At 37.5% G+C, this 19,568-nt stretch overlaps 1 protein-coding gene across 7 annotated transcripts in view; it reads right to left on the minus strand.

Moving 5' to 3' along the window:
* LOC135221908 (CCHC-type zinc finger nucleic acid binding protein-like) overlaps nt 1–18,695 on the minus strand; it is a 39,678-nt gene extending 20,983 nt beyond the window's left edge. For 2 of the 7 annotated variants that reach the window (XM_064259915.1, XM_064259916.1), the window contains exons 1-4: nt 18,556–18,695; nt 11,984–12,162; nt 4,296–4,421; nt 3,948–4,087 (exon numbers count right to left, since the gene is read on the minus strand). In XM_064259915.1, coding sequence (XP_064115985.1) covers nt 3,948–4,087; nt 4,296–4,421; nt 11,984–12,086 — 369 coding nt within the window. In that variant the 5' untranslated portion in view covers nt 12,087–12,162; nt 18,556–18,695. The other 5 variants (XM_064259914.1, XM_064259910.1, XM_064259911.1 and 2 more) reach the window with 4 other exon arrangements.
* Between the last annotated feature and the right edge of the window lie 873 nt (nt 18,696–19,568).

Consider the following 19,568-nt stretch of genomic DNA (forward strand, 5'->3'; position numbering starts at 1 on the left):
AACATGAGATATCTTAATGTAATAACTTTATTCGCTATAGATCGAAAATCAATATAGATCAAAGATCAATCGGGAAATATACTGTTAAATTCAAACCTAGTTATAACTGAAGCCGAGAAAACTGTTCAAGCTGCTAATGACTTATCATACATCGGCAACAAGGATAAAACTGCAGTAAACGTATGCCATCAAACACAACCGTAGATAAAATTGGGATAAAATAATTTTAATCAAAACTACTGGGCTTGAAAGAACACATTTTACTGTTGGTTTCATGCCGATATAAGATAAATAATGTAAAGTTCGTATTACGATAATATAAAGGATTATTGCGAACGGAATCATGTAATTTTTTACGCAATAACCATGTCGCCAACGTAATCTGTTAACATACAAGAATGAACATAAAAAACATTGCAGTCGATAACTTGAAGGGCAGTTTCAAAAGCTGCCTTTTATCATATTTCTGCAGAAATAAAAATACCCTATTCGTAATAAATCCTCCTACACATTTTAAACATAAAAGCATAAACATTTATAAAATCGACACATTGATCGCTAATTTGCAATTTTTTTAAATCTAAATTTTTGGAAGAGCGGCAGGTGGCGGCTCACAAGAAAGAACATGAAAAAAGGGACTTTGACAAAGGAAAAATCTATTTCTGGGTGAAGACCTGTGTCGCCCAGTGAAATGTTCCTATAGCACTCATTTCTAGGTATAAATAAATGCTAAATATACCAGAGATAGAGAAAAAAAAAAAAGCCATATGGAATGCCAGTTACTACCTCTGGATCGATCACCCTTATCAGGGGCGAGTGGAAGCCACTATCACAGATACTTTGCCAATTAGGTCTCTCCGCTCTCAAAATCCCCCGCTAGAGAGGTGCCGTCACAACGGCTAGCTTCCGCTCGCCACTACTACCTCTGCCAAGAACCCTATTCCTGAAATACGCACCCAAGCTTGGGTCAGCTAAAGGGTGGGGAAAGGAAAAGAGAGGGATGGGTTCACTGGGCGACACAAGTCTTAACCCAGAAATATTTTTCCTTTGTCAAAATCCCTTTTCTGGGATCGACCTGTGTCACCCAGTGAAACAGTAACAGAGAATTGGCCATACAAGCTTGGTAAATTGAGAGTGAAACAAAAAATTTTATATGAAAGGTAAAATAAAATTTTCTTACAATTATTGTTCCAATGATCCAAGTTAAGGATAACAAAAAACAAGGTGTAAATAACGTATAATAATATATGACCAAATTCATACCATCACCAGGAAAAATAAGAAAAGGTAATGAATATAACACATGAAATAATGAACTATGTACTGTCGGCCAAAAAACTCGTGGCAGTTTCATAATTTTTCGTTCACCTGCCTGACGCACAATTCGTGCCTATTTATCTATTTTTCTTTTCAAAGATGGAAGAAATCATGTGTAATGACGTTAAAAACAGCCACTGATATCTTTAAAACGTTGTTATGTTATTGTGTAAAACTATTTTCCATATAGCAAAATTGATGTGAACAAAACGAAGTGATAAAAAACGTCATATCACAACCAAATAGATAGGAGACACCTATCACTAGTAGTATCGCACAAACAGACCTTAATTTATCATTTCAATATCAAGTTGAAGGTAGTTGAACTACTCAACTTGTTAAATTTTACAGAAAACATTGGAATCTCACAAAACGCTATAAAAATGGATATATCAGTGTGAACCAGGCAACCTCACTCTATTGCTTTTGAAGGTATGTGCACGGGAATCTAATGTCAATGTGTCGTTTATCGGTCTAAGAAACATCCCTCGATGAGCGAGAGAATTATTGCACTGCATTCGGTGCAAGTTCCTGTTGGAGAGATATCAAGAAAGCTTAATAAACCAGAGAGAATCATACATAGACGAATCAAATTGTTTGAAGAACGGCAAAATTTAGAATATAGGCCAAGAGGTGGAACACCTCGGAGCACCACAAGAGAGCAAGACAATAACAGTAGTGTAAATGTTGCTGAGCAACATTCATTTCTGAACTTTGAATTCTAGTGCCTTGTCACAACATTGCCTGAACCAGGAATCATAACTAGCTCTACACTTATGACTGGTGTCTGATGAATACTTTAGATAGAGAAAGAGATCTTTAAATCTACACTTGAAATCTTTGATAGTTGTCTAATGAATAAGTCTAATGAATAAGCAAACTTATCTTTGATGGACGAGAGATTCAGTTAGGCTTAGTACTCTCTTTTTTGTTTTTTATCAGTGGCCAGTGAATACCCCGGATAAGGAGGGAAACAGTTTCAACGATGCATGCATTTTTTTCTTCAAAACCTGAAGAAAACATTTTATTGGGAGATAGGCTTTATTAACATTGGCCTAACCCTTCCAGCACTCCTATATGCCACCTCCAATCTCTTCTACATCTCAGGCGACTTGATCAGACTTCTCGCTAAGAACTCCATCACGCGAAAGCATCACTAATGATAACGGTTATTTTAAAATTCCCTGTGCCGACAACGGACGCCTTAAGATGCATGTTTATAAAATATTTTCTGTTCAAAGAAACTTAATCCTTCATTCCATAAAATATGGGCATACACTCGTGTTACACCCTGTAGCCGTCAAAGAGCAACCCTTGATTAAAGCAGTAGGTTTTTCTTGGGAAAAAAAAAAAACTAAACGAGATCGTCACCTTTCATATTTCTTATCCTTTCAGCTACCTAAACTATTAATCATCTCAAATAAGGGCAAACTGTTGCCTAACCGCGTTCAAAGTCAACACATACGTACTCAACTTAGATGAAGATGCATCTTGGAGATCAGAAGACATAGTAACCAAATAAACAGCAAAATAACAACAAAGCGAAAACGAAAGCGGTTCACGCTACGAAAGCTATGAAAGGAATGAGGGATCTTGGCAGAGGTAGCAGTAGCGAGCGGAAGGTAGAAGTTGTAATGGCACCTCTCTAGCGGGGGATTTTGAGAGAGGAGAGACCTAATTAGCAAAGTATCTGTGATAGTGGCTTCCACTTGCCCCTGATGCTATACTGACACCCTATGAGGGTATCGATCCAGAGGTAGTAACTCTGGTATTCCATATAGCTTTTTTCTCTGGTATATTTAGCATTTATTTATACCTAAAAATGAGTGCTATAGGAACATTTCACTGGGCGACACAGGTCGATCCCAGAAAACATCGTATTTGATAACGTGAAGGGCAGTTTAAAAAGCTGCCTTTGTATCATATTTCTGTGCAGAAATAAAAATACCTTACATGTAATACATTTTCATACACATTTTAAACAAAAGCATGAACATTTATAAATCGACACATCCATAGCTAAATTTGCACTTATGTAACTATATTTTCAGCATAGAACAGCGTCAAGAGGCATATATTTTACCCTAATACCATAAAATTTGTTGATATAATTTGCATAACCTTTACGGTCTGAACGGCATTTCTACAAATGTATGAAATCGTTAGACTACGGCGCTAGCGGCGCTGTTAACTGTAAATTGTGCTGTACAAATACCTTTAAAATGCCTTATTTTTTAAATAAATATTTTTGACTACAGCCGTAAAACCGATTCGCCATTTAAGCGATTGCGCCGTTAAACGCGGGCCGCCTGTGTAAGATTTCGTACTTCCAGAGCTTAATTTTTCTTTTTAAATACATACTGAAAGATATTTACTACATTGTGTTCATGTTATTTCTTTTTGACACATAGTAGGTACCATTAACTCGAAGTTTCTATAACTTATGGAAATCCATCAGTAATTCCTAGTTCCCGCACTTTTTTTTCTTTTAAACATCTGAACATTCAAAATTCTGCTTAGTCTAACCATTTTCTGCTCTATGAGCACTAAAAATATTTTCCAAAAAATAACCCCATTTGTGTCCAAAGTAAGCCCATTACAAAATCGAAAGTATTCATAATGATCCTCACCTTTGCATTTCGATTTTCACTCTTGTTTTCGGTGCACTGACGGGAGATGTGTCCACTTTTGTTGCAAACATAACAGGTACGCTCTGGTTCTGGACAATCACGGGCTATGTGGCCCATTCTGGAGCAGTTATAGCATGAAGCTGTGGTTGGGAAAAACATGATAATTTAAGTACCTTGTTTGATACACTATATTTAAATATGTAAGTCAGGATGAATAGAAGAAAAAAAATAGATAAATAAATAAAATAAAATAAGTTATTCAACAAATTCTATTGGTCCACTCAATGCTGGCTGTAAATGAAATACCCAAGTTTCTATTAAAACGAATATGAAGACAGATACACTTACGCTCATCTGAGGAATGTTCACAGTCCTTGGCAATGTGACCAACGCCATCACATCTGTAGCAATGGTCTTCCTCCTCCTTACAATCACGTGCGAAGTGGCCAGGACGGTTACACTTGTAGCATTTTTCTAAAGAGTAGATATCTGAAGTCACGAATGTGACCAAGGTTTTCATTAATTAAGGAATAATATGAACTTCCTACATGGTATACTGTAGTCCAGGGACTATTCTGTCGTGAGGATGCATCATCACAGTGTGGGATTAGGGAAAGGGAGACAAACAACATAAGTGATAAAGTAGGCATCTGCTATGATATTTTTGAAAAAGGTTCAGAAAAATCTGGTCTAGAGCTAAACTTTTGTTACTCTTTAGTGTTTTTATTTTAAAACTACATATTAATAAGACTTAGAAAAATTTACTCCAGCTAGAAGATGCCTTATGCACTACATACACACTGTGATGCTGCTGCTGATGATGAGATAAGCATGCACGCTATATCCCATTGCCATCTTACAGCCCTCTCATGAACTAAAAGCAACTATGCCATTACTTGTTACTAATTTTTTATTTTATTAAATACAATGTAAGCTTTGTTAAAATATGAATTGCAAAATGGAAGCTAAAGTGCTTTCTAATTCACCAAAAAAATTACAAATACACAAAAACAGCATGTTTATATTTCTTTAGAGATGATTAATTAAAATCCCATTCCCTTACCTACTCTAATTCAATAGCCTGAACAAACAGGAATGTAAAACCCACCATTAGGAGAGAGAGAGAGAGAAAAAAAATAATAATATATATATCAATCAGCAATTCTCTAGCCCTTACTGATGATGTACTAAATCAAGAATACAGAATCAAACCTTGAGCATCCAATATTTTCATCTAAAACCTTTAGAACTTAAAAAAAAAAAAAGAAAAAAAAAAAAAAAAAAAAAAAAAAATATATATCTATATATATTATATATATAAAATAAAAAATAAAAAAGGAAAATTGAAATTTTTTAAAAACTCTTCGTCACTCCAGTTATGATTCAAATAAGATGGTACTGTTTAATATGAAGTTCAGAATGCATCCTCTTTACAATCCACACAATTAAAGAGGGTAAAAAGCAGTTAAGAGTTATGAACCAAGCAAACGAATTGCATGTCATTATTCTTTAATGCCAAATTTCCATCTATGTTAATTGTAAAACTGACGATTACACCCTTAAAAAAAAAAAAAAGGGGGGGTGGGGGGGAACGTTTCAAGAATCCATGCAGGCTACAGACAACTTTTCATTCCACTTCCTTACTATCAAGGAAAAACAATTCCTATCTAAGACATATCTCAAGCCTAACAGACATGCAGATAAAAGTAAAGTACTTCAACAGTAATAATTTATTATTATTTTTTTTTTAGAAATATTAAGCAAATACAAGGATTAAAAGAAAAAAAATTCCCTACAACCTTAAAACAGCTAACAAGCAAACAGTATTCCTCACCAGAAATATAATGAATATTATCCTCACCAGAAATGTATTGAATGTTAGAGGATTGTGATTAAGAAATCTTTAATAAAAAACCTATTCACAATATCAAAAAGAACTAAAGCTACACATTTTGCGAGACTTATAACACAACCAACAAACAATAAAACTATTCAATCTAATTCTAAAATGTACAATTCTAATTTTTCCATAATAGAATACTAGCTCACTGAAACTATCTAATTGTCTGAAAATGACATCTTTACAAGTGAACACTAAATTTTGAGAATAAACATTCAAACTTTTCTACCTTGACTGCTAATTAGAGCATGTTATAATGATTTAAAAACCTCCATTCTCAAAGTCCTGACTTCACTAGTAAGCAAACATCTGCTAATTTTGCATGTAAATGAACTCTTTTCAAATGTATTACCATAATAATGACTAACCATTTCAACACACGCATAATCTAGTTGCCTTCTGTCTTCATAACTTATAAATCCTAGCATAACTGAAGTACTACAATTAATATTTTTCAGGCTACAATCTAAGCAAAATTACATTAAAATAGTCTATAATGGTAATAATAAACACTCCTCAAGTCTCAATTTATATATGAAAAATAAGTGCATGGAAAATTACCAAGCAACATTATCTGGGAAATACTAGAAACAATCTCAAGTTTATTGCACCATTAATAAAACAAATGCTATGACAAAACACGCACAACATTCATATTGTTCACTCTAGCAGACATTTTTCCCATTGCTGTACCAGCAGCAGGAAATATGGCATGACAAGTGACTTATCCTTAATATTTTGGTGGGAAAAGACCATTATAAGATACGTTTAGAAATTGGGACAGGAAAAATAAATTTACTCCAGCAACTAATTATGAAGTTTTTGAGATGAGCATTACAATTTTTTTCCAAGCATAAAAGCAATCTCAAAAAACTAATTCTTAAAAATTTCATGGGTGGAGGATACTACTTGGCTGCATCATAGATTCAAGTTCCGTAAGCAGTATATTCTTGTGCACATTTACACACACATCTTTGGCATTTTCTCAGTGTATCTGTATATTTTACTTTGTTCCTTTTATATTTACTTTAAATTCCAAGAAGTAGAATACCATTCACCATTTTGCTAATTTTCCTTTACTGCTGCTTTCAAATACTCCTTGGTATATGTTATAGTATAAGAGAATGTTGCGGGTAAAATAGGAAAAGGTATGTAAAATAACTTCCCTGTCAGAAATAGCATTTTGGGACAATTTAGAACATTAATTATTATCAGGTAGTTGGAACTGACCACTAAGCTAAGAACTTGCAACAATCATAACCAGCACAAATCTTTTGCTATACACAACCAGAATAAGGAGCCAAAAGGCCTGTAAAAATTTTGTCTTATACTGCATTTGCCAACATACAATTTATGGCTTATTAAAAAATAATAAAAAAATTTCTCCCTGATCTTCAATGCCCCATTCCCAATATTGATTTTTAAGTCTTATCTCTTAGTATTCAAATATTACTGTAAAAATATGCTTCCTTCAGCATGTTAGGGGGCCTGCTCCCCCCCCCCCTCCAAAAAAAAATCCAATTACCACAATAGCCTCTGAAAATATGTGAAAACACTGCTTGAATTGACATTTATTACCGATTCTGGAATTTTATGCCACTAATGCAGTATCATGTCTATGGTAATGTTACTATAGCAATTTATGGGGTTCAGTATACAAAAGCTCAACATCATAACTTTTGCAACTGTACAAGTGTCAGTATAAAATAAATCCAGTTTATTCTCACTGTATATTACTAAATGAAAATTTAGGTCTAAAGATATTTTACTGCTATTACTGCTCTACTGTAAAATATCTTGTAAACCATAAATGGTTAATAAGCAAAACTCCAAGTTTCAGGTTGAATCTGGGTGAGAGGTGGTATGGTCATTTATTATTACTAAACAGCAAACCAGACCACTAAGTTTAACTCTTACACCAGACCACTAAGTTGAATTCTTAAATTTCAAAGGAATGGCCCAAAGGATTTGTCCTTTTTGGGTCAAAGAGGAATACTATCAATTATAAGGTGAGATATTACTAAATTGTAGTGGTCTTTCAGGAGTGAAGAGCCCTGAAACACTTGGTTTGCAGTTTTATTATCTTATTTTACCATAACTCCCTGCCATTTTTTATTAATAAGGTTTAGATAGTTGAAAAAGAAGACAAAAATGAGTATACTCTATCTACTCTGTGATTTCAGGTTTGGCAACATCAGAATTATTTTCTTTAATGCTTGTATGTAAGAAGCTAAAAATACTTTATTTATGCTGACCTCTTATATTTGTTGAACATTGATTTTTATGTCAAATAATTCTGAAAGGTTACTTAGGCACTATTACTCAAAATTACAAAATTTCCATGGTAGCATGCTTTTAATAACCTTATTTGCTGACCACACTATTGCAATTCCTGCTGTGAAAGATGCATTACCAGACAAAAAAACTGGTGCATTTCCCTAAACATATTGCAGCAAATCTTACATCAAAGGAAAATTTTCACTCATCTCTATGAACAGCATAAAGTTGGCCTTTTTAGTCATATGTTGTAATAATATTGTTAATGATATGCAAAGCAATTTGCATATCTTTTTGATGGACAATACAAGTGTGTATAACACACTGCATAATCCAAGGAGGGGGGAAATTCTAATGTTTGAGGATAATTAAGTTTACATCTACTGACTCATATTCTATTGGGTACATCACAAATGATATTGATCCCTGACCAAGAAAGGTTAGTATCAGACACATGTTTCAGCAAGTGGAAACGGACTTCTGTATCAACTGGTACAGCCTGGCATGCATGATGTTCAAGATGGGGACTGCGCTAGTTTGGCTTGTGTCTACTGAATCAAGTTAAACTTGAAGCTATGTAATATTGCTAACCTGCATCAAGACCCAAGAAGTGTAGGTAAGGCTATTAGTTGCTTGAAGATAAACACCATGGAAGAATCCAAGCACCATTCTTCACTCAGCCTTCAACCACCATAAACCTTAGAAGAGACCTTCTTTCTTATATGATCTCTGGCAGCTATGTATGTGGGAACAACAGCCAACACCCACTCTAAGGAAAATGTACCCTTGAACTTGTGGGTGACGTCTGTAAGGTGGTAAGCAATCAAGGCACTGCATACACTTATCCTTAGAACTTACAACACAAAACTTCTTCTGAATGCTACGAATCAAAGCAATAATCCCACTTTCTGAGCCATTCCCTGATGTATGGAGTTCTGACCTCTCACCATATGATGTGTACCACCACTTGATAACCTCCCAAAGCCAAAAGGAATTGGGTTCACAGATACTTCCTTCTGGTACTAACAAACCTATTGACACAGGCTTAGGATGCCGAGCAAGAAGCGTTGTGCAACTCAAAATGGACACGTGTCCGGCAACTTGCCTTGAGCAGCTACTGTCTCAAAAGGGATGGGACTGAGAAACTCACTTTTCACGAAAAGATGGGTTCCAAAGTTTTGCCAATAACTCTGGAACAACTGAAAATGAAAAGGAATCCTTACCACTGTGTCACACTGCTCTCGCTGTCTAAGCTCTAGTTAGCAGAACAGTCTTAGGATGCATGTTTCTGTCCATAGACTCCCTCAAGGGCTCATATGGAGCTCCTAGGATATCTCATCCTTCCTTGGGGAACAAATGGGGCCATGCACAGAGAGGACTGAGTATGAGCAGACCCATGCAACAAGATCAGTAACCAGCAAATACATACACTGCACTGGCCATATATACCTAGTACCACAAATGAGCACTTGGAATCAATGTTGCTCCTGAAAAAAGCATTGGAGCCAAGAAAACATCTGGGTCCTCTTCCTGTCTTCTGCCAATCAAATGGGGGCTGACAGGGACAAAGGAATGTGAGCATGTACATATTACCCAGTCAAGTGTTTCATGAAGACAAGGTAACCTCCTGGTACAGGTAGTCACAGGGGTTCCATTCAGACAGCTTAACAAGCGAAAATTGCCAACAACTGAAAATCAGCAATTTATGGCGCCGATAACAGTTTAACGGCACCTATGTTAGGTTATGTATCGCCGTCATAACTATTATCGGTGCCGATAAGCAGAAATCAGCTCGATCATTTATTTTTGACATTGGACAAGCGCCATAACACCACATTGCTGATTACCAGGGACTGCCTGCACTATGAGAAAAACCCACAATGCCAGCAGCAGCAGCAGATTAAGTTTCCCTGGTGTCTCAGAGTACAGCGTTCGAGATTGAAGCCAGAGCAATGGGGATGGCAGGAACAGACACATCATCAAAAGTACTTTCTGACCCAGAGGTGAATGGTGTCCTAAATAAAGCAGCTGTGGTCTAAGCAGGCACAGAATAGTGAAGGAATCAAACTAATACAAACCCATAAACACTTTCTTCTTCCTTGATCTGCACTTCCAATGGGCAGGCAACTAAAATATACCCTAACTGCTGTTCAACGACAACACAACTCTAATCTCTGCAAGACATACAAAAGGAATGACAGTCATATAAACAATCACATTCATACCTAGGGCATTTTTGCCATTACTCTTTCTGAGGAAAGAGTATGCCCCAGATCACCATCATTCTTTCTAAAGAAGGTTTTGACACAAACTTTACAGTCAGAATCATTTAAGTAAAGTTTACAAACAAACTCCTTCCTAAGCCACTCAAAGAAATGCTCAAGAAACCCCAACAAGAACCATGATGAGGGACACTCCAGTAAATTAAGAGCAACTAGACAAGAAAATGGCACTGCAATTACATCTGCTACCATACTAAGCTTCAGCAACTTATACCAGTTTTTGTAAAGGTAACCATTAAAGAAAAGGTTGGTAGTATTCTCATAAGAACCCCCCAACAGTTTATACACAACACCACAAATAAAGTGCAGGTGGGAACTGGGTGAGCAAGGAAGGAAGGAAGGAAGGGAGGGGGCTGGGGGGGAGCTCATGAAAGCTAAAACATTACTTTAAACAAGGTAAAATACTGTGTAGTGGTAGACGTATTTATAGACTATTAACAGGAAAATTTATTGGACAGTAAAAGGATAGCAGAGGCGAATGAGAGAAGTGACAGCAGCGAATGAAATTCAATATTGCATAAATACTGGAGTTCTCTTATGATTAGAAAATACAAATTACGAAAATTCATTTAAACAACATTAACAAAAACCAATTACTCATCAAACATACAGCAAAGCAACAGACGCTTTCAGATGGACAGCAAACACTGAAGATTAAGTTGGAGGGCACTAAGCGGGCAGCAGAGAAAAATACGAGGAATAAAACACGAGGTTTTGTAGATGCATCAAAATTGTCTTAGTATCAGGAACTACATTTCAAGATTTTGAAAGTTCATAAAATTCCATTTACCAGCATTATCAATACCATCTGATGATCAATTCCACTTACCTTTACCATAAAGTTTGCTTTTATTGGGTGTCATAGGTCAGCAAATGCAGTATATTCAAACTGTTAACCTATTCATTAATTTTCAATCCTAAAAACCTAATTTCACTACCAATGGTTCTCTATGTAAGGGGTCATACATGTCGAGGAATACAGTAGACCTGTCAAAAAAAATCACCCCAAATCAAAGGAACTGTTTACTTTCTGTAACTGGCTGTTCCAATCCTAACTACAGTAGATTGGTGTAAACTGACAATTGGATATTTGCTTCTCATAGCCTAAGGAATGCATCAACTGGACCCAGCAACTGTACCAAGTCAAAATAAATACTGCCGAGTTGGAACCAAAACAATTACATTGCAAGAACTTTAGTTTATGCAGGAAAAATCAGCTACGTAAACCTATTCATAACTGAATTACATGACTTAGGTGAGAGTTTACCTATCCCATTATTAGAGTAGTGGTGTAGCTGCATAAGACCTGGCTCACTAAACTGAAGAATTATAGTCTACAGTAATAATAATAATAATAATAAAAAAAAACAAAAAAAAAAAACATGGTATGGTGCTTATGCTTTAACTTATCTATTAAAAAAAATTTAATTTAATAAAATAAAAAGGAATACCATAAAATTTCTAGGAGACAGCTTACCATTTACTACTGGACTGAAACACATTCCTTTCTTAATCCAAATAATTATAAACAAGGTTACATTAAAAAAAATAAATAAATAAAAAATTCCTAAACATACCTCTTGGACCCCCACGACCCCTGGGGCCAGGACCACTACCCATGGGACACTCTCTAGCAAAGTGTCCCATACGATTACACTTGTAGCATTTGGAGCCTGACATGATGTTCCCAGGCAGTTAACTCCTCACAACTCTCCGCCTCACACGCTCCTCCTCCTCCCTGCTTCTTGTCAAGGTTCTAAAAAAAAAAAATAAAATAAATAAATAAAAAGCAGCAGCAGTCTACATAAAAAAAAAACATGTTCACCTTATAGTCACTTCTGTCTATAATATACAGTCTCAAACCTGAATTATGAATTTGTAATTCTGGCACACTCAAATGTTACTCTATATAACAATGAATAAGATATAAAAACATTAACTGGTAAAGTTTTAGGCAAACAAAAGTGGCCACCTCAGTATGTATATCCCGTGTGCCTTCAACCAACTTACTATAGACAATGGACTATAGCAACCAGACAAGTTTTCAAGAATTCTGATTTTATATTTAAAATATGTGAGGACTTAAAGCAGAGGAAAGAGGCCCAATCATCATTGCCCAACTTGCTCTCTGATCCAATTTCATTAATATTTAAATAGACTACAGGTTATTTCTGGCAGAAGTGGGACTTTCTAGCTGCTTAATGTTTCAATGTCTAAGAGAGAAGGGTCTCTGCCTGCTTAACATAGCCTCTCACAGCAGACTGTGCAAGAATGCTTAGGATATATTTAGAAACCATGGTTTACCTACAAATACCTTAACTTGACAGACATTTTGAGAACTGTCAATATTGGCGCCCAATAAAAAGACATTACCATAGTTAATGCTGAAAAAGACAAAAAAGCTAACCTTCAAACACTGTACCCTCGGCATATTCCATAAACTTCCTAGATATATTCCATGAAATCCTCAGGCACAGTAACAACTTTGTATTGATTTCACATTCAAGAAAACCTCAAAAAAAAAATCTGCAAGATGGGAAAATTGGAAGTGTCCCCTGTACAGGACATGGGATGAGGGCAATTGCCCAAGTCAGTTTCCTCTACAGCAGTAGATGAATACAGGATGGTACAAATTGCTCTTGACGATATATATAAAGTTAGTTGCCTTTTCATGAAAACATCTGAATTTATAGCTATTTATGCAACTCTCAAAAGTTAATTTCCCATTCACATACATGAGTGGGAGACCAGCTCACATACCCATCTGTTTGACCTGCAACAGGGCAGAACCATAGCTTTAATTGTAGACAGGCAAGAATCACCTGCTGAATAATGGTTCAAACTGGAGATACACCCCTTATGAGATAGCAATCAGCAAAGACAGATCTTTGCTGATTACAGAGCTCCCAGTGATTTTCTGATCCAGACATCTAACTCTTGGGGAAAAAAAAAAAAAAAAAAAAAAAAAAAAATTAATGAATGCTACAGATGATGGTTGGTCTCCATCTGCATCAGACCCTCAGGAAGCTACCTTGGTAACTGAGCCCTGAGTAATAGATGGAGTTGACCATTCACAGGGAATGATTAAAAAAAAGATTCTCAATTTATTCAGTGGATTTTTTTTTTTCCACAACTTGTTATTTCTGTAACTTGTCACTGATAAAAGTTTGGACTGCTGCCACAGGAGCTTTCATGCACATTAGCCTAAATGTTATGCCAAAAGATGTAGGCCTACAAGCATCCACTTTGGATTTCTCCTAGTTAAGTGATTTTACACTAGAATGGCACAAACCATTGTCACTTTATGTACAATTAAGCCACATGAATGCCCCAGTAAATCTTGAATACCAGGCAGCCATTGCAAGAATGCCACATTTTGTGTTTCAAGTTAATCATACAGAGAAGACCAAAGCAAATATTAAGAATTCCTACACAGGGACCTTGTAATAAACTATACAGAACTAACAAACAATAGCAAGGCAGTGGATTTTACTACCAAAAGAATTTGAATAGACTAAATGCAGCAAGAACACTGTACCTAATGTGATGGCTGCACTTACTCCTCATGATAACAGATAATGTTTGGAAAGTAATGTGCAGTTAATAAATTTTTCATTCAGTTAAGCCCAGTGCACCTGTGCACACACATTCTGCTGGCCTTCACACATATTATGTTTGGTGGGTACAGGAGGCTGAATATCAGGACACAGACCATTAAGTTTTCGAACTGGATATTGGTACGGCAGCCGTACCCCGATCTCGGTAGATATTGGTACGGCAGTGAATTGTGCATGCGCGAAGCAGCGAACCCTTGTTTACCGCCTCATGCATATCCAAAGACTATATACTGAAGTGTATGCACAGTCTTTGGACATATCAGTGACAGCAAGAAAAATGGTGACGGAACAGCATGAACCGCGGAATAATACATTAGTTTTCGCCGAAAAACAGATGTTTTCAGGCTTTAACGAGCTGAAAAAAGCCATAGACATCTATGAAGACTCAAACTTTCAAAAATTGGGTAATTCATGGTATATACGTAGGTCACGAACGATCGAATTGGCCCTGAAAAGAATTCCGAAGAGGAGATTCAAAGAGGACTACAGTATATATAAATATATACACTACCATCGTACCTTTGGTGACTTTCTCGGCCCTTTCTTCTGCCCGACATCGGCAGCTGCAAGGGCCTTTATACACTTTACAATATTCTTTTAATTGGGTATATTGCAGCACTATTCCATTAAAATCGGGATAGTGTTGTTTTTGTAGTACAAAAAGCGGGACAAAATTCACAAAAGCAAAACAAACAAAAAAAGGGGGGACAGATGTTCAAAAAGCGTGACTGTCCCACCTAAAAGCCGAACTCTGGTTTACATAATACAGTATGATTAGCAAACTGGTAAACAGATACAGCTAACTGCAGTATCTACAGCAAGTCAAGAGCGCAAATACGGCACCAATGACAGAATCTGCCGTACCCTCACCGCACTATATTATTTGTATGGCAGGAAGTCTGAAATTGACGCATGCGCAATTCACTGCCGTACCAATATCTACCACGATCGGGATACGGCTGCCGTACCTGTATCCTGCACCTTAACTTTTTGTCCATGTAAGATGTATCCCTTCTAAAATATATCATTGAAGATGACACATAGACTCGGAAGCCTAGCCAGTGCACATGTAGATCAGCCCAAACCACGTTACCGCAAAGATGGGTCAGTGAGTGTTCTTCCTTATGTTAGCAGACGAAGCATTGTTCTGGGATGTAGATGAAACTGTTATTATGCTGACACCACAGACTAAGTGTTTTGGAGCAGATGCAGAGTAGGAGGACATGTGTATGTGAGAAATCTTAGTTTCCTAGAATGCCATGTCCTGACCAAACCAGACGCAACTTTCATACCCTAAATTAAGGTGCTTTGATCTGACCTGGCTGGAGGACTGAATAACCATCTCCCTAGTCTGTATACTACCTTTTTTTTTTTTTAATACACTAGTGCAAAGGTATACAATATTTGCAGTTTTGTTCAGATTTCCTTCTCCAAATGAAACTTTGCCTACACATAAATAAATTAACCCATGGTGGACATTACCTAAAGGATGCGACTAAGCTCATAAAAAACTACTCCAAATTGCATAGAGAAGTTGTTGTGTACTGAAATCTACCCAACAATTTACTTAGTACTCAACCAGTTAATGTCAATTTTTCCTACAGAATGTATCTTTTTGTTAGTAACCAGTTGACATGAACTGTGCCATGGAGCACCACTTTCCCAAGTTCTGAAGATGGCCATAGTACAGCACTCCTCTCAACCCTCAGTTCCTAAAGCTGCCACCATGTCACTGCAACCTAATTGCTTAAATTTCAATACCAACCAGTCATTTAAAACAGGCTGTCCCAGATCAATCCCAAAGGCCATGGATTAAATACATCTGACCAAACAAACCTGACTGATAAGACTTCCTTTCCATCTTTAATCACCAAGTGTTACTAATGTTCTGTGTCCATTTCGGGTGTTTCTGGATTTAATCAAATGCGTATCTGTTGGAAAGTAAGGCAAGAACTACATTACTTTTTCTAAGTTCGATGTCAATACATTGGGAATAACAACAATTTGGAACTTTGCAATTAAGGAGAAACCTAAGCCAGTTCACCCGGTCAAGTTACTGGGTTTCCAAATTGGGAGAGGAAAGGTTCCTAGCCAACAGTTAGGTTGGTGAAGGATCACTTTAGGTCAGGACACATTATTTTAAGTCAGGTTAGGTTTTGGTTTGTTTGGTTAGGCCATAGCCAGTACCAAAGCACGTGTCCAAACAAATCTTTAATCCAAACAATCAGAATGATGTAGCTGTTTATGTTCTAGAGACTGTTTCACCTCGGGGGGAAGTGAGGATCACCCCTAGGCAAGGCGCTTTAAGTAAGGTTACGTTTGCTTGGGTTAGAACACAATATTCTAGCTTGCTTAGGGTTAAAAACCGCTTGGTACAGGGGTGGACCATGTACGATCAATGTGAACAACCCCAAGAAAAGTACATTATAACGCGTCCTGACACCGGAGTAGAGTTCTTTAGCTCTGTTTCTCACCAACAACAAGTCGCGTCTGATGCCCATCTCCGATGTCAGGACGCGTTATAATGTACTTTTTTTGGGGTTGTACACATTGATCGTACATGGTCCACCCCTGTACCATGTGGTTTTTTACCCTAGTTAGTGCTTAAACAAGTGTACAAACAGATCTTTAGTCCCAACAATTGGTTCTTCGGACAACAATTGGTTCTTCGGAACACGTATGGTATATAGGTCTACAATAATGAATAATTTGTCTAATGCAAAAGTTACATGGGTCAGTAGTATTCTAGGCTAGCGGTGTCCGTAGCTACATTAGGGTAGGCTACCCAAATACCGTAGCTTCATGTCTGTAGAGTGGCAGTACCCTTTTGTATGTATTGTGTGGGGGCGTCAGCAACTTGTCTCAGTTAGGGTAAAAAACCTCATGGTACAGGGGTGGACCATGTATGATCAATGTGTACAACCCCCAAAAAAGTACATTATAACGCGTCCTGACATCGAAGATGGGCATCAGACGCGACTTGTTGGTGAGAAACAGAGCTAAAGACCTCTACTCCGGTGTCAGGACGCGTTATAATGTACTTTTCTTGGGGTTGTACACATTGATCGTACATGGTCCACCCCTGTACCATGCGGTTTTTTACCCTAGTAGCCTAGGCTATACCTTCGTGTCTGTTCCCACCCACCCACCCCTAACAAAACCGGTTTCCCAAAAAGGGCTTCCCTTTACTGTTTAGGCTATATAGTTCTCATTTGGCTTTTTATTTATTACCATCTTGGCAAAACTCTCATAAACACCAATATTACTAGAGGGGGTCTAGTTCGCAGTTGGTATACGGGCTTAAATCTATCAAAATATTTACTAGGCATTCAGCACTTAAAGGGAGATGAGAGGAGTAAGGCTTCACAGCTAACTTAGGGCGCTGTGCCCTGACCTGAGCCCTGGGGAGTTTCCCTCTCTTGGGACCCCACCAAAAAGACAAGTAACTTTCCCAGTGGGTGACTGGCATGAATCAGTCTGCACAGTTATTGTAAAGTTTTAACCCCTCCCCTTTACTATGCACTCGTTCCCATAAAACATTCACTATAACATTATGAAATATGCTGGCCTACATCATAAACACAGCAAGACAAACATGCCAAAGAACACCACACCAGAATCACATAGGGCAGACGTTCTGAGTCAAGATCGCTTTTCAGGTAGAAATAACATGGAAATGACTGGCTCACCTACGAAAATCTAAGTCAATGGAAGACCATCCTAAACTACACATAACAGTGGCTTCAATGGTAAGTAACCCGGGTCGACTGACGGGTTAGGCCTACTTGGCCTAAAATTACCAATTATTCAAAATAGGGTGGGATGACAAACGTAACTTTCTAACCACAGACCGATAATACTACTGCGAGTTTCGAAAAATGTCCGGAGCACCATCATGGGTAAGATTTCTCAACACGTGTCAGGAATAGGCTCCCATCATGCGCTCCTCACACGTGTCGTGGGCAAGTTCTAGTACTACCTAGGTAGCAGGTGACCGTGAACCACAAAATAGGTTAATAAAACGACACTCGAACTCCGTGCCCTAGTGATTAGATTAAGCCGATCTAGAATGTTGCAGACAAATCGCTGGCGTACGCCGTTGTATTCACTTACCACCCTCGTGGCCGATTAGGCCTAACCTAACGGGTTGTTTCTGGCACATTATTACGAGACGTCCCAACACTAATTATAAAAATACAGTTTGACTTACGAAAAACAAAGCAGCAGCAGCAGTATTCTCTGTATAGAAAACCCAAACGAACACCTGGAATGATTCGCACTTCAGGATATGATGTTAACCGGTAGAGCACGCCTAATCATTTGCGCCTCCATTTCAGGGTACACACACACACCAACACCAACACCACCTACCACAGTCTCTCTCACTTCTGAACTCTGTCGTTAATTATCAGAAGACGAATGCGACACCAATCTATTCTTCATCCAGCAACCTCCACGAACACTTCAAGCAAAGACACAACCAAACTCGCACGTGCGAGAATTTTGTGAAAGAACGTAAGAATTGTATTCACCTGTTCTTCTATGTTATGCCTTCGCCTCGCGGTCTTCCCGGGACCCGGAATACTGCGCTGTGATTGGTGGATCGCTGTTGTGCACACGGCACGCTCGCCCGCCATAATCGATGCACACGGCACCATGGGCCAGCGCGCGCAACAACACACGTTCGATTTCTTTAATAACATTCTCGGGTTCCTTTCCCTTAGTATAAAACAAAAAATTAAAACTGTCCTTTTCCAGTTGTAATAAATAGGGGAAAAAGTGTGCGTAGACACCATTCTCTTCAATCAGTGTTGAGTTATGAAGTAACCGTTCATTCTGTCTGAAATTTTACCATTTCACCGCTCGTTCGTAACTAAGTGTTAGAACTGTAAGTTCTAAGTTCTTTTTTTCATTATTGTAAACAAATGAACTACAAAACTGGTACGCGCGTATGTTTGTCGTTTATTGCCATAAACTACACACATGAATTGATGAACATAATATTTTTTCGCAATACACCGTATAAGGTATAAGTTTAAGTTTGATGCTCGTTTCAGGAACTATTGTTGGTATTGTTTTCCCTTGTTGGGACTACAATAACAATTTTTGTTCGAGTCGGGAAGTATTCATTTGTTCATCTGTTTGGTTTTATGTACAGCCTTCCACAGGGATGGTCCCCTCTCTGGCGGCCCCTTTTACGTTTTCCAAAGAAGTTGCCTCATACATATTTTATAATTGTCTTTTAGTGTTATTTTTTTTTTCATTAGTATCGTAGCTCCTGCAGAATAAGAGTCTTTAGTTCTTTTTTTTTTTTAGATTTGCTCTCTTAGATGATCTTCATTTCAGGCGGTATTTTGTTGTTGAGTCATGATGCGCTATGTTCAAATGTTCTCTCACCTGACTTACAATTTGTTCTGGGTTCAAATAGCATATATGCTTCACTTGCATGTCTGAGTCTGATCACAATATTCATTTCATGTCTAAAGAAAATTAGGTAGTTTCTTGGATATATTGGTACCCCATATTTTAGTGCTTTAAAGACTTG

Source organism: Macrobrachium nipponense, chromosome 3 (assembly GCF_015104395.2).
Source record: "Macrobrachium nipponense isolate FS-2020 chromosome 3, ASM1510439v2, whole genome shotgun sequence".
Classification (NCBI taxonomy): Eukaryota; Metazoa; Arthropoda; class Malacostraca; order Decapoda; family Palaemonidae; genus Macrobrachium; species Macrobrachium nipponense.